Below are 23,677 nucleotides of genomic sequence, written 5' to 3' on the forward strand. Positions count from 1 at the left end.
ATACCTTCTAAACTATTTCTTTATTGCTTTTGATGTTTTTTTCCTCCTGTATTCCTCTAATCTACAACTCCAGCGACCAGCACAGTAAAACATCCCACTCGGGCCACTTCAGATATTACTTACTTGCATATTCTTTTAATAACACACAAACATAGAGTATTTTCAATATGTATTCTAAACCTACATACATATAATATACACTTACGTAACTGATTTACTACTTATTTAAATCCGGTTAAAGAAATCGAAAGCTCATCTGTTTTTTCATATGTAGGCAAGAAAATTTCTTGACGTGAGTCTAACAGATTTTCTTTAACTTTAACAAATTCTGTGTATATATATTTTAATAACAGCTTAATAAAATCCAATGAATATGAAATATTATAATGAATATTTTTGCATGCGCTTATTTATGATGGCAATACTAAGGAATTCGCAATTCGCTTTCAAGTTTATATTATAATCTTTGAAGTTTGAAAAAAAATATTTCAAGAGGAAAAGACAAACGTGAAAGTCGTGTCATCAATTATATTTGAGAAATAAACTATATAGTATTTTTTACAGTGATTTATCTAATAGTGATATTTTGCATGGATATTTGAGTATAAACATCGAACCTAGTGCTAAAAATGATTATAGAAAATCCAGATGCGTTCAAAACATGGTTGACCTCCATATTGGAACCCCTGTGAGTATTATTTAAGGAAGATCCCTAGAAATTGAAATGATAGTTATTTATTTAGAGTTTAGGTACTTCTAAATTAATTTAAAGTTTTTTAAAAGACTCGAAGTAACTACTATTTATATACGATTTATTTGGAAGCACATACACCCTTAGACCATTTCGCAATGTCGAAACTCAAATTATGCACTTATCTTGACGTTTCAATTTCTCAAATCCATTTTATAGTGAATGTTTCGGGTTTTTGATATTACTCATATAGTTAATTTTAAATTACAAAATAAACTACGGTACAAGTTCTCTCTCAAATCATAGTCTGCAATATTAATTAGGACATAACCTAAAAGCTGTTATCAGGTATAATTCGATTAATTATTTTTATTCCAAGAGAGCTCTAGTTTTTTGTAATATTGCATGGGAAATAAATATACGATTAACGATCTATGATGATGGATTATATTCCCAGCGTTTTTAATTATAATGTAATGATTTTAGGCAGTAACCTTTGGTGCTCATTAAATAATTACTTAATTTTGTAATCAAATAAATAAAATCAATTTTAATTCAAAACATATCAATTAAATTCTATAATAATGTAATATCAATCTAATTTGATTTATTTCCTTTTCTATAGTTATAACCTACAGTAAGGCATACTATTAAACAATTTGATAAAAAATACAGTTTTTGCAATTTATAAATGTAATTTGTAATGTAATGTAGTTTGTAAAAAAAAATGTAAATTTAAAGTACATTTTATTTATGCAATATTTAAATTACATAACACAATCACAACCTTTCATTGCTCTGAGAAATAATTACTCTTTTTGCCCTAGTTGTTATTTAGGGCTATATACCAAAGTATTTACCATATATTATTTATATAGATCTCCATTCTAAGCTTCATGGTTGACTTAAATCATTTAATAGATATTGGAATACTTTGGATTATACAGATCCCATTTTTAAGCAACATTTATCGAACAGTATGTAAAGTATAGATTTATAAATAAGTTTTTACTCATGCAGTGAATTGTTAATGCCAGTTTATTTTAGTATCACTGCTGTTACCACACACATTATCTAATTTTAGATATCATTGGATATATTAGTCAACCATTCATGATAAAAACAGTATGACAGTTATTACATAGTAATTATTTCAATATTACACATATACATATTATAAAAACATGTTACAAATTTTTATTTTAGAGAGATTAATCATCTAAGACATTGAAACTAACTAACCTAACCTTAAGTTTTAAATTCTAATAAACTGTAATATATTAATATTTTACTATTGCAGATGTGATGCTGATCCGGCAGCATTAGCCAAATATGTCTATGCACTTGTTAAGAAAGACAAGGCATTGGATGAGCTTCGTGATGGAATGCTGGATCAGCTTGATGTGTTCTTGCAACAAGGTAATACTTTTTAAAATTAGCAGTAAAAACATTGACATTATTATTAATACTAAAATTGCTTAGTTAAATTAAATGCATAGACAATCTTCGACAATCAACTTGGTAATTATTTTATGAACTTTGTATAATTCTTTACAGAGACCAAACCGTTTGTAGAGATGCTGTTTAAGGCATTGGAGAGCCAGGAGTACCTAAAGCCTGTTGAGGAGAAGAAAGATGAAATGGCAATAGAACCTGAAGTACCAGTTGAGGAGCCACAACCTGAGAATCATGGTCAGTGATGAGTACAAGATCTAATGTAAAATGTTTATAATTGATGTTTGTAAGATATTAGTAATTTGTATTTTATTTTTGTATGTTATTTGAGACAATTCGGCACACATGGCTAATAACCAAATAAAGCACGAGCACTTGGCAATAAATAAAAAAAATATAATGTTCATACAATAATATATTCAATTAACCTAAAAATTAATTTGTTGTCATTATCATATTTAAGCAAAACATCTTTGATTATAAAGACACTTTTCTCCCTGGCAATGACTATTTGCAAGCTAACAATATTAAGATAATGTTTTTATAGTGGCTCCAATGCCTACGGACATGCCTGAAGACAAGCAACGGAACCATTCCCCCCCTGCTGCAGAAGTGAAGGAGCCTCCTCGACACCGAGTCGTGGTACCAAGGAGACCTCCGCAACATGAGCATACTCTAGTCAAGGTTAGAAAGTAATATTACGCGTCATGTTATGTGTGAACACCTATTAGACTAGAGACTCCAATGACTGATCTTAATTGAATCATTGTCTTTTAATCAAGAGCAAAATAATTAATACTTTTTATATAATACAAATATTGTATATTGGAATGTCAATCACAGGTATTACCTACTGAACTCCTAGAAGAACCAGTGGAACCTCCAAGGAGAAGAGATAGAAGGAATGATTTGGTAAGAAAACACTTTATTATAACTTTAGCTGTATATTTAATATTTAAAAAAATATGTATATCTTCTCTTCTTCCAATATTTATCTCTTTTTGTGTCTCTTTCCACATTTACAATTATAATGGCTAAGAGTCTAAATCTTAATCACTGTCAAATGTTCAAAGCCCAAATGAAAAGCATGACGGCTGACGGAAGGGTTTAGATACAAAAATGAATATGCTTAAGGGAGCGTTCAAGTATTGCGTCACGCAATTTTTGGAGATTATTGACACCCCTCCCCCCCATGTAACGCGCTGTAACGTTTTACTGTACCCAAGTATAGTACAACGTTTCGTGACCACCTAGTGACTCTTTATAACTAAAAATTACCATTATGTGGTGTACAGTAATGAAAGTCGAAAATAATATTAAAAATAACGCGTAATTCAATCCCCGCCCCGCATCGTTACGTTTTACAGAAGTACCCCCTTCCCCCAAAATTCGTTACGTAATACTTGAACGCTCCCTAAGCCACTTGCATAATATTTAAACTGGGGTCTCCCGATTTCAGATACGTGATAAAGATGACCGTCGCCGCCGCCGTTCCCGGTCATGGGAGAGACGTTCCCGGGCGAGACGACACCCACGTGACGATGGACATCCGGATAGACGGTATGATAAGAGGTAACTAACACTACTAACATACATCGCTTTTCGCCTAACAGTACTAATCACATCAAGATCAGATTCATAGATCATAATTTGAAATAATAAATACAATATTAATTTAACATTACTATAACATAATGTTAAAATTATATTTACCTAGCTGTCACATGTTAAATGTCATTGTAATGACAGTTGAAGTTGGTTGACAGCGCCACTTAATTCTGGACATATTTATCTTAATACAGTGTAAACTCTTTGTAACGAATTTCAAGGGACGCATTCTTTCGTTATAGGGATAATAGAAAAAAAACTAAATTTAACCAATTTCAATAATTTCTATCAATAGGTAAATTATTCTAAACACATATAATACATAACGCTTTTCTTTTACGGGCCATCTTGACAGTTTCAAAGTTTGTTTACGACTGATAATACACGATAGGTGACGATGGTGTGTATAGTAACAGACCAAAATTTCCTACAGGCAATGTTATCTAAGAATAATGGCACACATGTTAATGAAATTAACAATAACAAAGGCGAAACGGCTGTTTATGACCTCAGGTGTCTTTTCTTAGAAATTCCGGCATCTCTAAAATTTAGTTTTGTAAGCCGATTATAAAAACAATTACACTTAAGTATGTTGTTGATGTCTAAATACGAAAATATTTCTTCGTTATAGAGAATGACTAATGCTTTATAAAGAATTAATTAATGTATGGGTTTTGTGTTACCAAATAAATGTAACAATATTTACGTTATAGAGACTTTCTCGTTATAACGAATGACGTTATAAAGAGTTTACACTAGATTAAATTAATATTCTTTTTTAACATTATTTTGGGCTTTTAAATAATTTTGGATATTGCATTTATTTAATTATAGTATATAAATGTAAATAAGTAAATGTTTCTAATAAAGGTAAAACAATACTTATATTAAAAACTTAACATTCATAGTATAACCATTAAAAATATGTACAAAACCTGCTTTAATAATAAGTTCATGGCTATGAGTCTGACCGAGGGTTTCATCATATTTGTCAGCTAACAATCATCTAAATAGCAAACTATAATCGCTTCAGTTAATGTCCATTGTTTGAATCTAAGTTTGAAGGCTTATTAACATTAACTGCATTTTAGGAGACCATCACGATCTCCATCACCAAGAGGTCGGTATAGGAACAGAAGTCCACCGACTGCATTATTGGATAGACAGCCTAGCCGGTCTAGGTAAGATTTATTTGCTGCTTTTTTTCGGCCTATTGTAATAATAAATCATAAACCCGTGGGGCTAAATCTATTTTGGTTTCGGCTTAAATTGCCTTAGTCTTTGACAATTTTTCTTTTATAGACAAGTAGGTGATGGGCCTGACTTTTAGATCTGGCCATGCCGGTTTATTTCACTTATTTCACTTTGTAATTCAACATAATACAACGAGTTTCAAACAAATTGGTTCTGTTGTTTTTAAGTTACCCACGCTTGCACATGTATAATATTTACCTAGGTTAATAATGGGGACAGGTATTTGAAGTTGGAATGAAAAGGATTTCTGTTAATCTAATGAGTCAGTAAATTTTTCAGAAATACTTTTATTATAGAAGCAGAAACACAAATTATTACATATGAAAAGTGTCTACTATCTAGTCTTATGATATAATTCTAGCTTTCTTTACTACAACAGATTATTTGATTAGAAGGAATATAAAAATTGTTTAATAAATAAATATTGAAAACAGTATGTGAAAATGCTTGCATATTATAAAACATTAAAAGTCTACAAGTTATAGGCTACAGTCTACATTGTCACGTCTCAACTTCTATTTTGCAGCATGACATCTACAGACTATACCTAAATAAAGAAATACATTTTAGTTACACAGATAATAAATTTAACTGTCATTATTTTGGTGTTAGTAAGACAGGTGTTGCTTTGGTAAACTTGGTGTGTAAGTTAAATATAATTTGTAATTTGTATTATATAAGTAATTTATTGATAATGTTTTAGGTCAAGATCTCCAATGACTCGTGATAGAGATCTCGAGAGAGAAAGAGATAGACTGCGTCCCGCGCGTGAGTTGGAGCGAGATAGAATGTCGCGCGACCGAGAGCACCGGGATCGCTTGTCTCGCTCTAGAGACCGAGAAAGGTTAGTTCAATAATAAAAGAGTGTTTATTGTTTGTTATTTGTTAAATCTATTCTTTCTTTGTATATTTTACTATCTGACCTGGCTAACTTCGTTCCGCCCTACAACCTTATAATATCGTTGTTACTTTAATTTAACTTATTTTAGGATTTCATTAATGTTAAGTATTACATTAATACAACTTTTTTGCAAATACAGAAATGTTTTATTGCTTGCCATTGCGAAAGAAGAATGGCAGTTTTACACATTAGGCATCTTCTCTCTAGCGTCAATATGGCGATACTGCATGTTAAGCACTTTCTGATATCCAACACCTTTTGATCAGGATCAAAGCATTGTTATGCATCTCCTCATTCACCTCAAGATCAGAATTTCTTGAACTGACACGAATTCGACGTAAAATTATGCGTAGTTTTGTCAACAGATGGCGCCATATGGTTTTTGCATTCGTAAAATTAATTAATTTATTTATTGTTATTCGATAACTTATCCGATATTTTATTGATTATTCTGCTATTCAGGACGGAAACAAATCTAACAAATCAAAAACCATGGCAATCGGTCCAGCCGTTCTCGAGTTATAAGTGTTGTAACAAACACGACTTTCTTTTATATATATAGATTATTGCCTATATTTATATTTTTATGTTTTACATTTTCTATGATCTAAATTTTCAATATTTTTATGTATAGTCTATGTTCTTTACTGGCAGTGTTGGCCTAGTGGCTTCAGCATGCGACTCATATCCATTTATCCATTTTCCAAAGTTTTTGTAGTGAAAACTTCTTTAGCGGCGTAGTACACTTTTTTTGGAATGGGTAAAAATGTTAAACTCGCGTCAGGTCACGTGTTCTGATCGAAAATTCGTAAGACGGATGGAGAGTAGACAGCTGGCGCGGCGTATTTAATGTAATATAAATTGTCAAATTTGTGTAAGATAGCGCAATAAATAAACATTGTATTCTACCACATAAATGATAGTAGTTTTATACTGATAATTAAAGCAATTCGTGCAAAATTATTCCCTAACCATTCCAAAATATCAAAAATGCACAACGTTAATATTCAAGTTTTCACTTCTGCCGACACTCCCGGAGTGCAACCCGTCGTTTTTTTTTTAAATTTTGCCTTTGAATTACTGAGGGTGAGATCTGGCTGATGTGTAAAACTTGTTTAGAAGTTTATATAACTTATGTAATATTGCCTTTATATAAGTTTTTTAACATTTTTTTACCAGGTCTCGTGACAGATCGCGCGATAGGACGTTATCGCCGCACGACACAAGATTAGACCACACGGACACGTACAAACGGAGATGTCGAGACTTTGACGGTAAGATTATTAGTTTTTTCTTTCAGTTTTTAACTAAATAGTTAGTTGTTTATGTGACGGTTAAAACGTTTCGTGACCACCCAGTGACTCTTTATACCTAAAAGTTACCATTATGTGGTGCAAAGTACTGGAAAGTCGAAAATAATATTAACAATAACGCGTAATTCAAACCCCGCCTCGCTTCGTAACGTTTTACAGCATGTAGACCTGTAAAATCCAATATTTTGAAAAAGCAAATAATCTTTATTATTATTATACGTTATATTGCGTGTTATTGACGTATTTTTCGAAATTATTCTTTAATCTAATTTTTAAACGTAAACGATTTTATAATGATATTTCAGTGAAAGGCTACTGTATGCGCGGCGATCTTTGCGAATGGGATCACGGTGTGGATCCCGTTGTGCTGGAAGACGCTGCTCTTACCAGAGTTCTGGCTTTGCCACCACCTGTACCAGGTAAAGATATTGGTAATTTAACATTTGTTTTATCTGGAATCGAATATAGTACTTGATATGATATGTATTACATATTCCTGTAATAAAATTGTCGTAAATTAATTAACTTTTTATCAATTTAGAACTACTCATGTTAAAATAATAGTGACATAAATATATATTTAAAATGCCACTGTCTAATAATTTCTTTAAATTAAATTTATTATTATAATAGTTTATAGCTTGTGACCGACTCTTAACACACTTAAAAATATGTTTTTTTTTTGTCCCAACAATCAAATCTTAAAATATATAATAAAATGTAATAATCCAGTGATAAAACCCTATATGAGTATTGTATGGACAAGTAGGTGATCACCCTTCCGTACCTGACACAACATAATGTCTGAGGCCCACATTCTAAAACGTCAATTAAAGCTATCAAGAGTTGTCAAACTGTTCTGTATAAGGTTTGACATATTTGACAGAGCTCAAAACGAGCGTGTGACTTGAGAACACTGCTCAAAGTATATATGCATTTCAGAATACAACCCGGCTACTCCGGACATCTGGGTGGGAGGAGGATTCGCGGCGTTCCCCCCGGCGCCTCACCCCCCGCCCGCCCATCACATGACGCCCAGGGAACTTGTGCCTATACCTAGGTAACTAACAAATCTATATATATATATAAATGTTATGTCGATTTGTGTACGCTTCAATAACTCAAAAAGTTCTGCACCGATCGAGCTGAAGTTTTATTAAGGATTGTTTTTTCTTAATTTTTTTCCACAAGTATTGCAAAATTAAACTTATATGTAATGTATTATTTAGAATGTAATAATTGTAGTAAAAATAAATAAAACTGAAATTGTAATTAAACAAAAATTATTTATCCAGAGTACGTCACGAAATGCCAACTGGAGCGATGGTACCTCCCGTGCCGAGACATCCTCCGCCGATGAAGAAGAACTTTGACTATAATAGACTTGGTAAGGAATTCTTTTTTAAATAAAAATTTATCTCTATTTCAATACGTTTAATACTTTTATTTACGTAAAATTTATTTAAAAATTAAGAAGTTTTTTTTTAAATTTGTGTTCTACGTAATGAGATTTTAATTCGCGAAATAATATGATTAAGCAAACACAGGACTGTTCACTATAGGCAGCTATTTTATATTACATACACATTTGTATTTGTAACTGTGTGCTGCGATATTGCGGGCTACTGCTGAGGAAGTTGCATGGATCTGGTATGGCGTCTTCTAAAGGTCTTATGTCATTTTCACGCGTGTATATGCTTTCTATAACAAAATTTCATAGTTATCTGATTGTTCTTATTTTAACATGTGTGTGATGTTTGAGAGCAAAAATAAAATGTAATAAATACCAACATATTAATATTTTGCTATTAATAATAAAAGACCCCATAGAGACTGTTCGCTTTTACGGAATATAAACCAACTAGCGACCCGCCACGGCTTCGCACGGTATTTAATTGCATAAAGATGAATGTTGTATTGGTTAAAATCGCATCGAAAATTAGCCATTATTTGTCGTAAAAAGTAAATTACATAAAAATGTTATTGTGGAATATCCATAAGAGATAGACATATACCATCGGCGAGTTTTCTATAGACCTTTTCAATGTGTACAATACTTAGTACATTATTTTAATAAATCTCGTAGGGTTCAGCCTGCGTTTGCAATGTAAGCGGAAAAAATGTAATTATTTACGACATCACATTAGAAACCTCAAAAATAACAGTATTTGTACACTATTTAATTGATGTTATTATACATATAAACCTTCCTCTTCAATCACTCTATGTAGATAGAACTAAGAAAAATAAAACAAACCGCATCAAAATCCATTGCGTAGTTTCAAAGATTTAAGCATACATAGGGATATAGGGACAGAGAAAGCGACTTTCTTTTATACTATGTAGTGAAGTACCTACTAGCAATTTTTTTTTTTATTTAAGAACTTATCTCACGATAAAAACATTCCTCAGAGTTTAAGGAATTAAATAAAAAGGAAAATATAAAAAGTACTTGAATTTGTTATCCGTATCTGTTTAAGTATAATAGGATTATACTTAAAAAAAAAGTGCGTGCGTACAAAGTACATGTCAGAAGTGAAACTTCTTTGGCAAACAAATTTTTAACTCTTGTTAATATTTGTACAAATCTAAAACCATAGATTTGCGATACTTAGAAGGAGGGAAAAAGGAAGATATGTGAGGAGTTTAATGAATTTAATTGTCATTAAAATATTAAGTGTCGAAAATTAATACAAATTATAAATTTAATTTTTTAAATATATTTCCTTGGTATTAAAAACACGTGGTATTTTAATGTACATTTCGTCATTTCATAAATTCTGTTTACGAAATTTTAATTTTAAAAATAGAATTTCTATAAGGTAATTCGCCCTTCTCACTCTCTCTCAATCGGCCGGTCTCCCCCTTTTCTTAGACAAAAACGCTGCACATCTTCGTGACGTTCCGTAAAAAAATTACCCTCATGCGCCTAAAGAAGTTTCACTACAAAAATTATTGGATAGATTCCAATACGAAACCGAAAATAATTGAAAGAAAAGTAAAAGTTTAAAGAAAAAATAATAAATACAAAACAGTTACCCCCAGATCTAACTGTATTATATATTTACTAGGCTCTAACAGACCACCGTTACCGGGAAAGGGTATGAATTGCTCCTTAGAAGTGAAGAAAGTGCCTCACGGACTCAACGACATAACACATCTGAACAACCACTTCAGCAAGTTTGGCAAGATCGTTAATATTCAGGTAAGTGGGAAGTAAGTGGGAAATAAGTGGTAGTTTGAGACTGAGAAGTATTGTTAAGTGCCTATCTCATACCTAATTCGCTGTTTTGCTGGTAATTTTTTGACTTGTTACTAAGCAAGAAATTGCTAGTATTTTTTTTTAATTTTTTGAAGCATTAATGTTTGAAATTGTCATATATATTCAAAGGAGTGTACTCGTCACTGAAAGGCCGGCAACGCACCCACTAAAAATGGGCGTCCGTGGGATGCGATGACTGCGATATTTAAAAAAAATATTTTAGAAACTTATAGCTTTTAACATATAATGTAAATATAGTATTTTGTATGATGCGGTGAATTTCAATAAATAAATAAATAAACTCTTTTTGATTGAATCAATCAATATGGTTTAAATTACCAATCATTCTTAGGGATTTGCCCAAATAGATGAAAGTAGAAGTATAAATTGTTAATTTGGTTGATAAGCTATCTACGCAGATATTCAAATGTTGTGTAAACTAATCATCATTAGTTAATTAGTTGACAATTAAATGGTCATTATTTGTGAAGAATCAACTATCAATGTCTTATTGTTAGAACCTTCCTTTTGACCTGTATTGTCAATGGATTTTAATAATTTTATATATACAGTTCATTCACTTTGCAGAATTGTAACTTTCTAAGTTGGTTTAAAATGTTAAAAGGACTCTCAAGGAAAAGGAGTGAATGTTAGACTCTCACTAGGTCCTTTGTGCGTAAAGTCCTGGCTAACTAAGCCAGCCTAGCTCCTTCCAGAAGCACAGAAGCCTCCTGGGCACTTCGCAAGCTTCACGGAGCTTTCTGTACGTTGGTCAGCCACAGCCTCGCACTGTTTAAAATGTTAATTTTAACAGGTTTGCTTTGAAGGCGATCCCGAAGCAGCCCTTGTGACATTCTCTAATCCAACGGAAGCAAATGTTGCCTACAAAAGTACAGAAGCAGTGTTGAATAATAGATTCATCAAGCTGTTTTGGCACAACCCTGAGGTGAGTTTTTATTTCATTTGTTATATTAACATTCACATTCACTTTCAATTGAAAATAAATCAGTGTCGTTACATGTAGCTTAATGTTTACCTACTTGAATAAAATAGTAGTAATTTTATCTTGACTTGACACGGACCCCAGCGTAAAAATAAAATTGCTTTTTCATAACTTTATATAAATTCTAGGATACTTTTATCGCTTTAATAAATACAGTGGAGCGTCGATTATCCGAACGTCGCTCAACCGAACGACCGCTTATCCGAACAGTAATAACGCGCGAGTCAACGCTCTCCCCACCTCGCGGGCCCCATGCTCACGCCTTCCGCGCTTCAGTTTTCGCGCACTTGTCGCCTCGTTCACTTGTTATTGTACTTATATGTAACTTCCAAGTAACCGCTAGTCGATAAACTAAATTTTGCCGCGTGAAAGTAAACTCTTTTTTTAAAATGCCTAAACGTAAACGTGTTGTCCTTACTATGAAAGATAAATACGAGATTAATAAACGGTTAGAGGAAGGCGAATCTGCAACCAAGTTATCCAATGAATACCAAGTTGGTAAGTCTACCATTACGGATATAAAAAAACAAAAGAAGAGCATAAATAACTTTATATCCCAGCTGGATTCTTCTGACGGATCCTCGAGTCGTAAAACGATGAAACTTGCCTCAAACACGAATTTAGATGATGCTGTATATAAGTGGTTTACTCAAAAAAGATGCCAGGGAGAACCTATTTCTGGCCCAATACTGTGTGAAAAAGCGGTTCAATTTAACAACAAACTAGGAGGGAAATCTAATTTTCAAGCAAGCACAGGCTGGTTAAAACGATTTAAGTCTAGACATGGCATTCGTGAGCTTCAAATATAAGGAGAAAAACTATCTGCTGATTCATCAGCAGCTGAATCATTCAAAATTAAACTAAGGGGTATACTGAACGAAGAAAATTACGCTCTGGAAAACGTTTACAATGCAGACGAAACCGGGCTTAATTGGAAAGCTTTGCCGCGAAAAACTCTTGCTTCACGTCGTGAATTAGCAGCACCTGGTCCTAAAATAAGCAAGGATCGTATCACTGCCTTAGTATGCGCTAATGCTACTGGCAGCCACCGATTTCCCATGCTTGTAATTGGCAAAAGTAAGAAACCACGTTGTTTCAAGCACGTTAATATGTCTGCTATGCCTATCGTTTATACTTCGCAAAAGAGTGCTTGGATGGATAGTACAATTTTCGTGAAATGGTTTATAGAAACTTTTATACCCTCTGTAAAAGCCCACCAATTAAAAAATGGTAAAAGAGAGAAAACATTATTGCTTCTTGATAACGCCCCAACTCATCCATCATGTGACATCTTAAATGAAAAAGACGACTTTATAAAAGTCATGTTTCTTCCACCTAACGTGACTTCATTATTACAGCCCATGGATCAAGGCGTTATTGAGACTTTCAAACGATATTATAGAAAAGAATTGTTACGTAAGTTACTTTTGGAAAAAGAAGAGGATGGAGAAGAAAGCCTGATAAAAATTCATAAAAATATTGATTTAAAAGACGCGTCCTATATGATCGGAGCAGCATGGGACAGTGTAAAAGAACAGAACTTGAAAAAAGCGTGGAATAAAGTTTTGGGTATAGGGGAAAATCCTCAAAATGGATGTGTAAATGAGAAACAGGAAGATATGTCTGAAATGATAGATATGCTAAAAAATCTCGATTGCCACGAATGTGATGAAGAACAGGTTCAAGAATGGATGGATATCGACGATGAAGATCCCGGGTACCAAATTATGCAGGATAACGAAATTTTAGACCTCATGACTAATAAGTCTGGCACCACCGCTAGCACCACATCAACTACAAGTTCAGATAGTGAAGATGAAAACATAGTTACTACTAGTGCTTCTGAAGCCTTTACTTGCTTAGATATTGCCTTGCGCTGGTTCGAAACTCAGGCCGAGAGCAACCAGTATCAAATATCTGTTCTCAAAAAAGTACGTGATCTAGCCGCTCGTAAGCGGGTAGGCTTGCTTCGGCAGAAGAAGATTCCAGATTTTTTTAAGCGTTAATTGTAACTAGTAAAGACAATCATTTACCTGTACGTAAATATATATGGCTGAATCAATAAATGTGTACTTCGATTATAGTATATATATGTATTTCAAAATAGTTCGATTATCCGAAAATACCGGTTTTCCGAACACCCACGTCCCCCAATTAGTTCGGATAATCGACGCTCCACTGTATACGATTAAATCGACCTAATAAATAAAATAATAAACCAGGACTACAACCTTTTTAGATCTGCGCCTTAGATATCTGTGTCTGTTTTATGATCATTTGTCAATCTAATAGCCAAGTAATGATTCGCCAACTGTGCCTGACACACGCCGTCGCCTTTTAAGGTCTAAGGCAAGTCTGTACTCTTATTGCGTTTTTCTAGAAAATTCCACAAAATTCGTGTTTTTTTTGCATTTATCAAACTTTCCAACTTGAGGTTTTGATTCTCAAGCATTTATTTTTGTCACAGAACAAACAAGAGAACGCAGCGCCAACCGCTCAACAGAAAAACCAGAACAGCAACCCACTCTCGCACAACAAAGTCTACATCAACAAAGACAACATTAAGGCGAGTGAGCAGAATAAACAGAAAGAAAAGGTATTGTTTGGAATATATATATTTATTTTATAATGTTTAATTAGGATGATCGTCACATTTGATTCACTTATTGGTTCGCTTCGTACAAGAGAGTGTTAAATGCGCACATAGAATTGGTAGTTATGACCGATTCAAACCTGTAAGCAACACTGCTTATAAGAATTTAGTATTGTATTTATATAAAAAAAACGACGTGTTGCACTCCGGGAGCGCCGGCAGAAGTGAAAACTTGAATATTAACGTTGTGTATTTTTGATATTTTGGAATGGTTAGGGAATAATTTTGCACGAATTGCTTTAATTTTCAGTATAAAAGTACTATCATTTATGTGGTAGAATACAATATTTATTTATTGCGCTATCGTACACAAACATGACAATTTATATTACATTAAATACGCCGCGCTAGCTGTCTACTCTCCATCCGTCTTACGAATTTTCGATCAGGTCACGTGTCCTGACGCGAGTTTAACATTTGTTACCCATTCCAAAAAGTGTACAACGCCGCTAAAGAAGTTTTCACTTCAAAAATGTTTTGTTGTTTTAGAAATTCAACTTTTGAACCTTTTTTTTTTTAATATATAAAATCGATAAATTGGCGATTTAAACAAAGGACCCAGAGTTTATTAGTTCTTCTCGTTGTTAGATTGGTTGATGATTCCAGAAGACAGGTTACACGAAAATATGAACAAAAAAATTGTTTTTCCAAGTTCTACCTCCCGTATTCGTCAGAACTTCATTTTGATTAAGATATAATTTCCAGTTGAAAGAGACGAACGGCGAAACAGAGAAGAAAGACGAGAAACCGTTGGACAAGTACAAGGAAGTTATGGAGAGGTACAAACGTGCCCAGGTGCTTCTTCAGACGCAGCTGACGCAGCAGAAAGTTACCATAAGCAAGTTGGAGAGTGGTAAGTGAAGTATTGATGCTGTCTAATTAGTTACCGAATGTATTTTTTTTTTCAATATTTTTAAAATCAATTGTTTCCAGCAATTAAATTAAATAAAACTTTATTTTCAAATGTATTGAATGGGTAAACGGGAATTCACTAAATTAACTAGTTTCGTTCGTTCAAATTCAAAATCATCTATTCATTTACGTAACACAATGTATACCTATGAACGTTAAAAAAGAAAAACATATTAAATGCTTCTAATTTTACATTTACTGCCAGTTCTCAAATCAAGGGCGTAGACGGAGGAGAAGAACTGGCAATAAACTCTCCGCCATTCTTTTTTATATTGATATGTTATGTAAATAATTTACTGTCACTAAAATTGTTTTAATTCGAGGTTGTAAGAATATTTAATCACCTTCGTAGAAGTTATAGATCGCTGCCATGTAATGTTTTCAAGGGGAAGGTGATTAGGTTTTTAAAGTCAAGGTGCTTTTATAGCGTGAGCCAGTATTTAGACCATAAGTTTAACAATTATAAATGACTTAACTTCTTATTATGACATTTGCATACCCATTTATATATGGCTGATTGTGCGGATTTTTCTTGTTGTTCGATCTAATTGTACCACTATCTTGGCAAATAAAGGATTTATTATTTTATTATTATGTTTAGAGGATAAATAAGACAACCGTATTTTAACAGGTAACGTCAGTGAAGAGCAGAAAACAGAATTCATGGAGACGATAAAGGCTGCACAAGGGGCCATAGAGAAATTGAGGAAAGAACTTGTTGCATACAATGGCATGATCAAACATCTGCAGGTATGAATTATTTCTATAGGAAATTAATTTTCTAAGTAATAAATGACCGCCAATCGAAATATTTATGTATGTATAGTCTCAATTTATTTTATTATCAAAATTAGTATAGATTTTTTTATACGTGACAAATAATATAACTAGAAATTGAAGTGAAAATATTAAACAGGAGGAGAATGTGTCGCGCTCCATGTCTCGGCTACAACTGAATCAGGTACCGGAATGTTGCGTGCGCGGACGTTTATGTGCATCTACCCTCATTCGCACTTTGTGCAACTACCCTCATTATTTCATTTTGTGCCTGAGCTATCCCACTTTTCACATCTTGGTTTTTACCGATTTTCGATTGGCACATTAATCATTTTCAGTATATTATTAAAAAATAATTTGTGGCTATTAACGATAATCCTTCATTGTATATTAAAAACATGGGTTCATAGCTTCACTTACATATATAATTTTAACTAAAAAACAAGGAAACAGAAAATATTTCCTTAGATTTTACTGACAAATTACGGGAACTATAAAATATCTTCAACAACAAATTTAAAATCAACGTTTGCCAAAAGAAAGACTGAAAGTAATCAGCTGTTGTCGTGACCGCCATCTTGTTAAACATTATTAATCAACACGCTGGGTTTCGGTCAGACAGATAGTTAAACTTTTTCGACGCTGCTTTATTTAAATCAAAACGCTAGCGAGTTGATTGAATATCGATATTTAATTAAATGTCTAGAGATTCAATTAACTCTCTGATTTAACTACTTTACTGCGACATATATACTGTTTATATGTATAATATCAGTACTGTTACTCGTTTCGCGAACATAGAAAGATGTCGGTTATATCCCACACAGTATTTTGTAGTAAGTAGGCGAAACACCTTAACGGAGCTCTCTGCAACTATCCAGTTGGCTATTTGTTAGAGATTTAATGAAAGGTACAGAATAAATATCGGAGTTTGATACTGCATGATTGCATTGTGTTCGTGTATTTGTTATGTGCAAGTATTGTTTGTCTTTTTTTTGTTGTTGTTTATCGTTTATGTGTTAACCTTTTTTAACGCATTTCAATTTGGAGGTTACTATCGAGCCTAGAAAAGTACTCTATAAAAAAAAACTTTATAGTATTTTCGTTTTTATATGTAGTTTTGTTTAGTGGCTAGGCGCGGGAGTAACACTTGATGCTGCGTTCGTACCCCAGTTGGAGTTTTCCATACGATAAGGAAACTAGAGTCTAAAATCTACGTGTCGATGACGTAATTCTTATTAAGAAAAAATAAAAAAAAAATCTATTTTTGATTATTTTTTAAATAATTAAACCAAGTTTCCTTTGCCATATCGTTCGTGCACCAACATTAGATAGTAAACTGTATATAGTAGGTAACAGTTGTAATGTATATATTAATTGTATATTTATAGTAGATAACACATAATTTAAAACATTTGATAAAAGCTTCATGCCTTCATTGTATGTATTAAATTGACCAAGTATTTAGAAATAAATTAAAGTAAAGTTGAAATTAATATTAAATAAAAAAAGTTGTCTTGTAGTTTGCCTTTAGTTAATATTTTTTAATTTAAACAATTTTATTCAATATTTATATAAATTATTAACTCATTAAAATATTACTATTTACAAATAATTGAATTTCTACGCATGTTAATTCAAAAAATGCTATTATGAATAAATAAGCATGATATGAAAAGTATAACTACCAATGAGTTTTTCGTTTTGTGCTATAATACGTGTAGACACCATTATATCCAAAAAGGAATTGTGGACACCAGTAAGACAGGCATAGAAATAAAAGATCAGGTAGACATGATGTCCTATTTAATGCGACTTTGTACTTTGTTATAGACAACTTTTATATATAGGTATATATGACATCTATCTTAAATTTATGTAGCCAAGGAATCACATCCCAGGTTGGCTTAAAATACCTTTTTAAACATTAGCTTCCAAATTCCGCCGCTGTATTGGAATTGGGAGCACTTTGGAAATAAAACGATTTGGTTTATTATTTATTTTACCATTCGTATAAATAAAACCATTTATAGTCAGAGACGTCAAAGTCAAATCATTTGCCACTTCCAAAAGTTAGTTTCATATGAAGAAGGATGGGCAAGATACTCCAATAATAAGACACGATTCGCTATATATCATTCAAAATTTACGAATGGGTATATAATTTCATCTCATCAACAAATAATAATCAAATCAAAAAAAGTGTTATTTACATGTAACTGATGATTATTATTACTAAGCCTTTATTGCTGTCACCCACTATAGTATATATAAACATTTGTTTTGTTACATAACCTATCTTAATCTAATACATCAGACGCCGGTTTTGGTGATCAGCGTGTCCTGCGACACATAAGCCTCTTCCAGCTGCTTCCATTATTTTCTAATAATAGCTCTTGTCCAAGTTGTGCCTCTTATTCTCTTTATATCGTCTGCCCATCTCTTGCTTCCATCTCGTGATTTCCATTATGTAATAATTTTTGTCCATTTCAAAATTCTTGTAAATCTTTGTTTTGGTATAAATTGTATAAAACGGGAATATTATCGATAATATTTTAAATTACCTTGAATTGCTGTTAAAACCGCCGTGTTAAAATTTAAAATATTGGAACACCCTGATGATTGTAAATCATGAATTTTAAGTGCTGTATATAAACAATAAAGTTGCTTAATCGCTGACTGATTTAAATATTAGACTAGTGTGAAGAGACAAAAGGTCAGGATGACCTTTTGTTGAAAAAAAAAGAAAACAATTGAAATTTAATACGCTTTATGCTCTACAGGGAAAGAAGCCAAAAACGGCTGCAGAGGCCCAAAAAGAGATTCTGGATGCTGAACTGGATATCATTACTAAACAACAGGTGATTATTATTTATATACATTGCTAAGCTTTGTGTGTGTGATTATTGTGATTAAAAGCAATTTTGCAGTGCTATTTATGTAAAAATAAAAAATGAGTTAAATTTAATGTAGAGAAGTGCATTATTTACATAGGTATATTATACGTGCTTGGAAAGCAATATCTCATAAACAACTGTAATGATTTTGATGACACTTAAAACTCTCACCCTAAGTTATAATATACCTGATTTAACAAGAAGCTTCTCTAAATTACTTTTGATTCCAAGATGTGAACTAACATTCACTTACGAAATTAAGCACGCGCTTGACAGCCTAATTAGTTATTACTACTATACCCAAATCTTATATATTTACATTTTTTAATATGTCTAAAGAAGAAAGCTTAGAGATGATATCTCATATCATACATATTTTTATGTATAATTAAAATAAATAAAATTTGTTCGTTCTATTATAATGTAAACATATCTTCTACAAAACCTATAAAAATATCAGAGAATTTGTGTATTTTGTTGTTAAAGTAAAAATGTAAAAATAAGGTTACTACTTGGCTGAAGACGTTGAGTTATGATGAAACAGAAGATCTAATAACTGTTATTCTGTAACACACCCACTCCCCCACACATATACACACACCCACGCACGCATACACACACTTAGAGAGAGAGAGACACACACACACATACACACACACACATACACACACACACACACAAACACACACACACACACAAACACACACCAAATTTATTTTTAAGACTCCGTTTGCAATGTTTTCTTTAGCACTTAATACTTATTTTCTTCTATTGTAACTTATGACAATGACCTGATTGTACGTGTTCCGGTCCGGTGGTGGAGAGGCTGGCTATCTGTCACTCAGGTCTCCTGTTACAGAGACCAGTCTCTGACATACACTTCCTAATGTTATCATCTTAGTTTAATCATAAAAACCTTGTTTGTATATGTGAGAGAAGAAAATAAAGATTATTATTATTATTATTATTCGAATTATCTCGCATTATTATTAACACATTTTAATTAATATTTTTGTGTATATATACACATAACTAAACTTTAATAGGCATAACCCGTGTTAATGTTGTTTAAATTAATTAAATCCATAGCTTACGTATATATTCGCTTTCTTTAAGAATAATTTTTCTTCTACAGGAGGGGCAAGACGTTACGGAATTGGCGAAGAAAATTGTAGACATGCGACGCAAGATGTCCATACAGTTTCCATCTCACACAAGCGTTAGAAAAGTCCACTCTAGGTGAGTAACTGTCTATTTCGGTTTGTTTTCAACCGTAAAACGTTTTGAAAACTAAGCCATGGAGGTGGAATTTAAATTATATATTCTCTTTAATAAAATCCCAGAGGCTCTTTTATCTCTGTCTTTTAATAAATTTAAGAAAAGCTATGTAAAAAGAACGAATGAAGAAGAAGAAGAACGAATTAACGATTATCTAGTTGATAAAAGGGCCTGAAACAAGTGCTAGACAGGCTACTTCTAATAACTTTGCGATATTTGTTTTAAAATAAGTGTTGTTTGATGATTTGCTATTTTAAAAGAGTACCGAGAGTTTTTTACGTCGGCTTTTTCTCTCGGCCTACACCCTCTGTCTTCTTCGCCGATGAGTAGGGATTAATAATTTAATAAAGTGGAATAAGTGATACCTGTATCTTATGTTCCATAATAAACATATTTTATTTTATTATATAAAAAATATTTTTATGGTTTTCAAGCTATCGAATTATCAGGAGACGGCTTCGGTAAGACCGACTCTACTTATCATTATTTTAAGATATAAACCTAATTAAAAGATATCAGTGTAGAACGTAAGAGTAAATATATATGACAGGGATGATTTGTTTGACCTGCTTGCTTACGTTTCAAATAAGTATATATTGTTCTAGAAAAAAAATGTGTGCGTGTACTAGGTGTACACACGTAAGAAGTGAAACTTCTTTATGACCTTATTTTTCGAAAAATGATCTACTATATGCAACTTTACCGAAATTGGTTAAATAAAGTTAAATTAGATAAAGTTTAACAAAAGGCTTTTATTATCATAGACATGAATACAAATACAATTATTTCATTTTAACTTATTACTGTACTGTAATGTAGTACTAAGATTATTACAGAATTTCATTAATTGTAATAGAATTATTAGTATTACTATCATTGTTATCGTTATTATATATTTTTGTTACTAATGCCTTCGAATCTCTTCGGATCAACCGTGGTAGGGACAAGAAAAAGATGGCACGTAACCGAAAAATGTGACAAATGTGTGTAAATTTTTTTCCAACGCCGATAAAGAAGTTTCACTTCAAAAGATGGCGCGTAACGGAAAAATGTGACGCGTAACGAAAAAATGTTACACTAAATTTTTTTCCAACCCCGATAAAGAAGTTTCACTTCAATACAGTTTGATACTTAAAATTTCAGTCATTTAGTGTTTTTGTTAAAACATTCTATATACGAATTTACCCTTAGGGAGCGTTAAAGTATTACGCCACGCAATTTTTGGACATTATTGACACCCCCTCCCCATGTAACGCGCCGTAACGTTTTTCTGTGCCCAATAGTAAAACTTTTCGTGACCACTCAGTGACTCTTGATACCTAAAAGTTATCATTGTGTGGTGTAAAGTAGTGGAAAATCGAAAATAATATTAACAATAACCCGTAATTCAATCCCCTTACAAAAGGATCCCCCAAAATTCGTTACGTAATACTTGAACGCTCCCTTATTCACCAAAAATTTTGTACATATGAATTTACCCTTAATCACCAAAATCACTTACCACTATTTTAGCTAAAAGTACGCTACTGTCCCTTTTTATCACAGCGTAAACACAATTTCACAGAAAAAGACGAAAGACCTGTTAGTTATTAATAATATATTATGGCAAATATTTGAGAGTTATCTTTTTTCAGGGGTGGTCGTTTTAACCCCGCAATGCGTTACACGCGTAACGCAGCCGCACCGGCCCCGAAGACGTTCAGCGATTTGTCTGTCGATCACCGGCCTCGCACTCTGCTGATATCCGGCTTTGAACCGGATGAATTGGAGGCCGTGCAGACGCATTTTGCGGTAGGTTAAACACGGCTCTATTTATTATTATTCATTGTTGTTGTTTCTTTGTTTATTTTTTTTGTGTGTGTGTGTTAAGAGCAGTGTTGGCCTAGTGGCTTCAGCGTGCGAATCTCATCCTTGAGGTCGTAGGTTTGATTTACTGTGCACCAATAGACTTTCTTTCTATGTGCACATTTAACATTCGCTCGAACGGCGAAGGAAAACATCGTGAGGAAACCGGCTTGCCTGAGACCCAAAAAGTCGACGGCGTTCGTTAGGCAAAGAAGGCTGATACTTGCCTATTAGATTAACAAATGATCATGAAACATGTCTGGTTTACTTGAGTAGTAATATATCCATTATCCAACCATAATAAGAGGAGAAAATATAAAAAAATATATATATATGTTTATCTTACAGAAATATGGAGAGATTGTCGGTAAAGTCGTGAACATGTCTGTCCCGGAACTGACGGTGCAGTACAAAATCCGACCCCAAGCTGAAATGGCTCTGATGCGTGGCAGGAACTACAATGATCGGACGCTCAGTGTAAGTGTATTGATAATCTCTATATATATATATATATAAAATTCTCGTGTCTGTTCACGTGTATCACTAGTATCTGAATTTATTTCTTTTTAATAAAAAAGTTTTTGTGTATTTCAGATAACGTGGGTAGCCAACAATAAGCCCCTTGGAGCAGCGCCAAGCGCGACCCAAAATGGAGATGCGCCAGCGCAGGAGAACAGTAAGGATACGCAGGTAACTTTGACATTTATTCAAATCTATCAAAGGGTATATAGAAAGTTGTTTTTTATAGAACAGGGGGCAAAGGGGGCAAACGGGCAGGAGGCTCATCTTGATGTTAAGTAATACCGCTGCCCATGGACACTTTTAATTCCAGAGGGCTCGCGAGTGAGTTGCAGGCCTTTTAAGAATTGGTACGGTCTTTTGTTATAGACAAATTATTATAAATGTATGTGCATTTAAAATTCACCTAAATGAGTGGCTCTGAAGGCGGTAAATGGTCCTATTAGTGAAAAAGTACTTTGCAAAAAGCTAATGTCCTTGCCTCCATAGAACCAGGAGCAAAGCGAGGACTTCCGGTTCGATGAGGAAGATGAGGATGAAGCCGACGAAGAAAGGTCTTGGAGGCGTTGACGCTGCGCTGGCCGCTAGCTAGACTAGCGATTTGTACTAACACATAGAATATAAATTTACATTTGACATTGACACTTAACTTAGGCCTCACTGTGGTTAAAGTTAAACCAGCAATTTTTAACCGCAAAAGAAATGCGGGTTTTCTCTCATATATAATGTTATAAATATATCAGCAATATTCATATACACTAACTTATTATTCACTTTATAGATTAACTAAACTAAGTATGGTATTAGTAGAGACAAATTTTTTTAATATATATATATAGTACATAACAATGAAGTATTTATCACTTAGGTCATATAGGTGGCATTAACGCTTTGCGGTTAGAAGCTGCGGGGAAAATCACAGTGCGGCCTATTTAACACCTTAATACTGGGCTATGTGTTGGAAATTATGTTTTGGCTTTGAATAATTGTTTGTATAATTTGTTAATGTAAATAATTTTGCTAAATTGAATTATTCAAATGAAATTGCAATCAGTCCCAAATAGTTTACAATGCATAATATAATAACGGACTGTAATGAATTTCAGCAAATTTAATTTCAATAATGGCAAATATTCTAGCTGATAAATAAGGATTTTGGATTCATAAAAAAGTGCTTCAAATACTTGGGTATTGTCAAGGTATAGGAAAACATTTTTTTACGAAATTTAACAAAGGCTATCTTTAAATCTTTTTCTACTAGACTATCTTCTCGTATTGAATATCTTTAAATATATTTCGACTTCCATTG

At 32.9% G+C, this 23,677-nt stretch overlaps 1 protein-coding gene across 9 annotated transcripts; it reads left to right on the forward strand.

Annotated features, from left to right (window-relative positions):
* Positions 1-472: 472 nt before the first annotated feature.
* On the forward strand, positions 473-23,677 carry LOC125055207 (RNA-binding protein 26). Of its 9 annotated transcripts, none has more exons than XM_047657539.1 (25): positions 473-688; positions 1,992-2,110; positions 2,249-2,383; positions 2,694-2,830; positions 2,990-3,058; positions 3,606-3,718; positions 4,846-4,935; positions 5,712-5,852; positions 7,089-7,183; positions 7,528-7,653; positions 8,165-8,282; positions 8,518-8,609; positions 10,294-10,427; positions 11,299-11,430; positions 13,955-14,083; positions 14,846-14,993; positions 15,684-15,802; positions 15,969-16,013; positions 18,613-18,690; positions 19,862-19,965; positions 20,439-20,465; positions 21,639-21,795; positions 22,198-22,326; positions 22,444-22,539; positions 22,858-23,677. In XM_047657539.1, exons 1-25 carry the CDS (start codon positions 630-632, stop codon positions 22,936-22,938), a joined length of 2,673 nt encoding a protein of 890 aa, XP_047513495.1. In that variant the 5' UTR covers positions 473-629; the 3' UTR covers positions 22,939-23,677. The 9 variants fall into 9 exon arrangements, with proteins under 9 accessions (XP_047513495.1, XP_047513497.1, XP_047513498.1 ...); XM_047657541.1 differs by having other exon boundaries at positions 7,528-7,641; XM_047657542.1 differs by having other exon boundaries at positions 3,606-3,706.

Source organism: Pieris napi, chromosome 13, assembly GCF_905475465.1.
Source record: "Pieris napi chromosome 13, ilPieNapi1.2, whole genome shotgun sequence".
NCBI classification, from domain to species: domain Eukaryota; kingdom Metazoa; phylum Arthropoda; class Insecta; order Lepidoptera; family Pieridae; genus Pieris; species Pieris napi.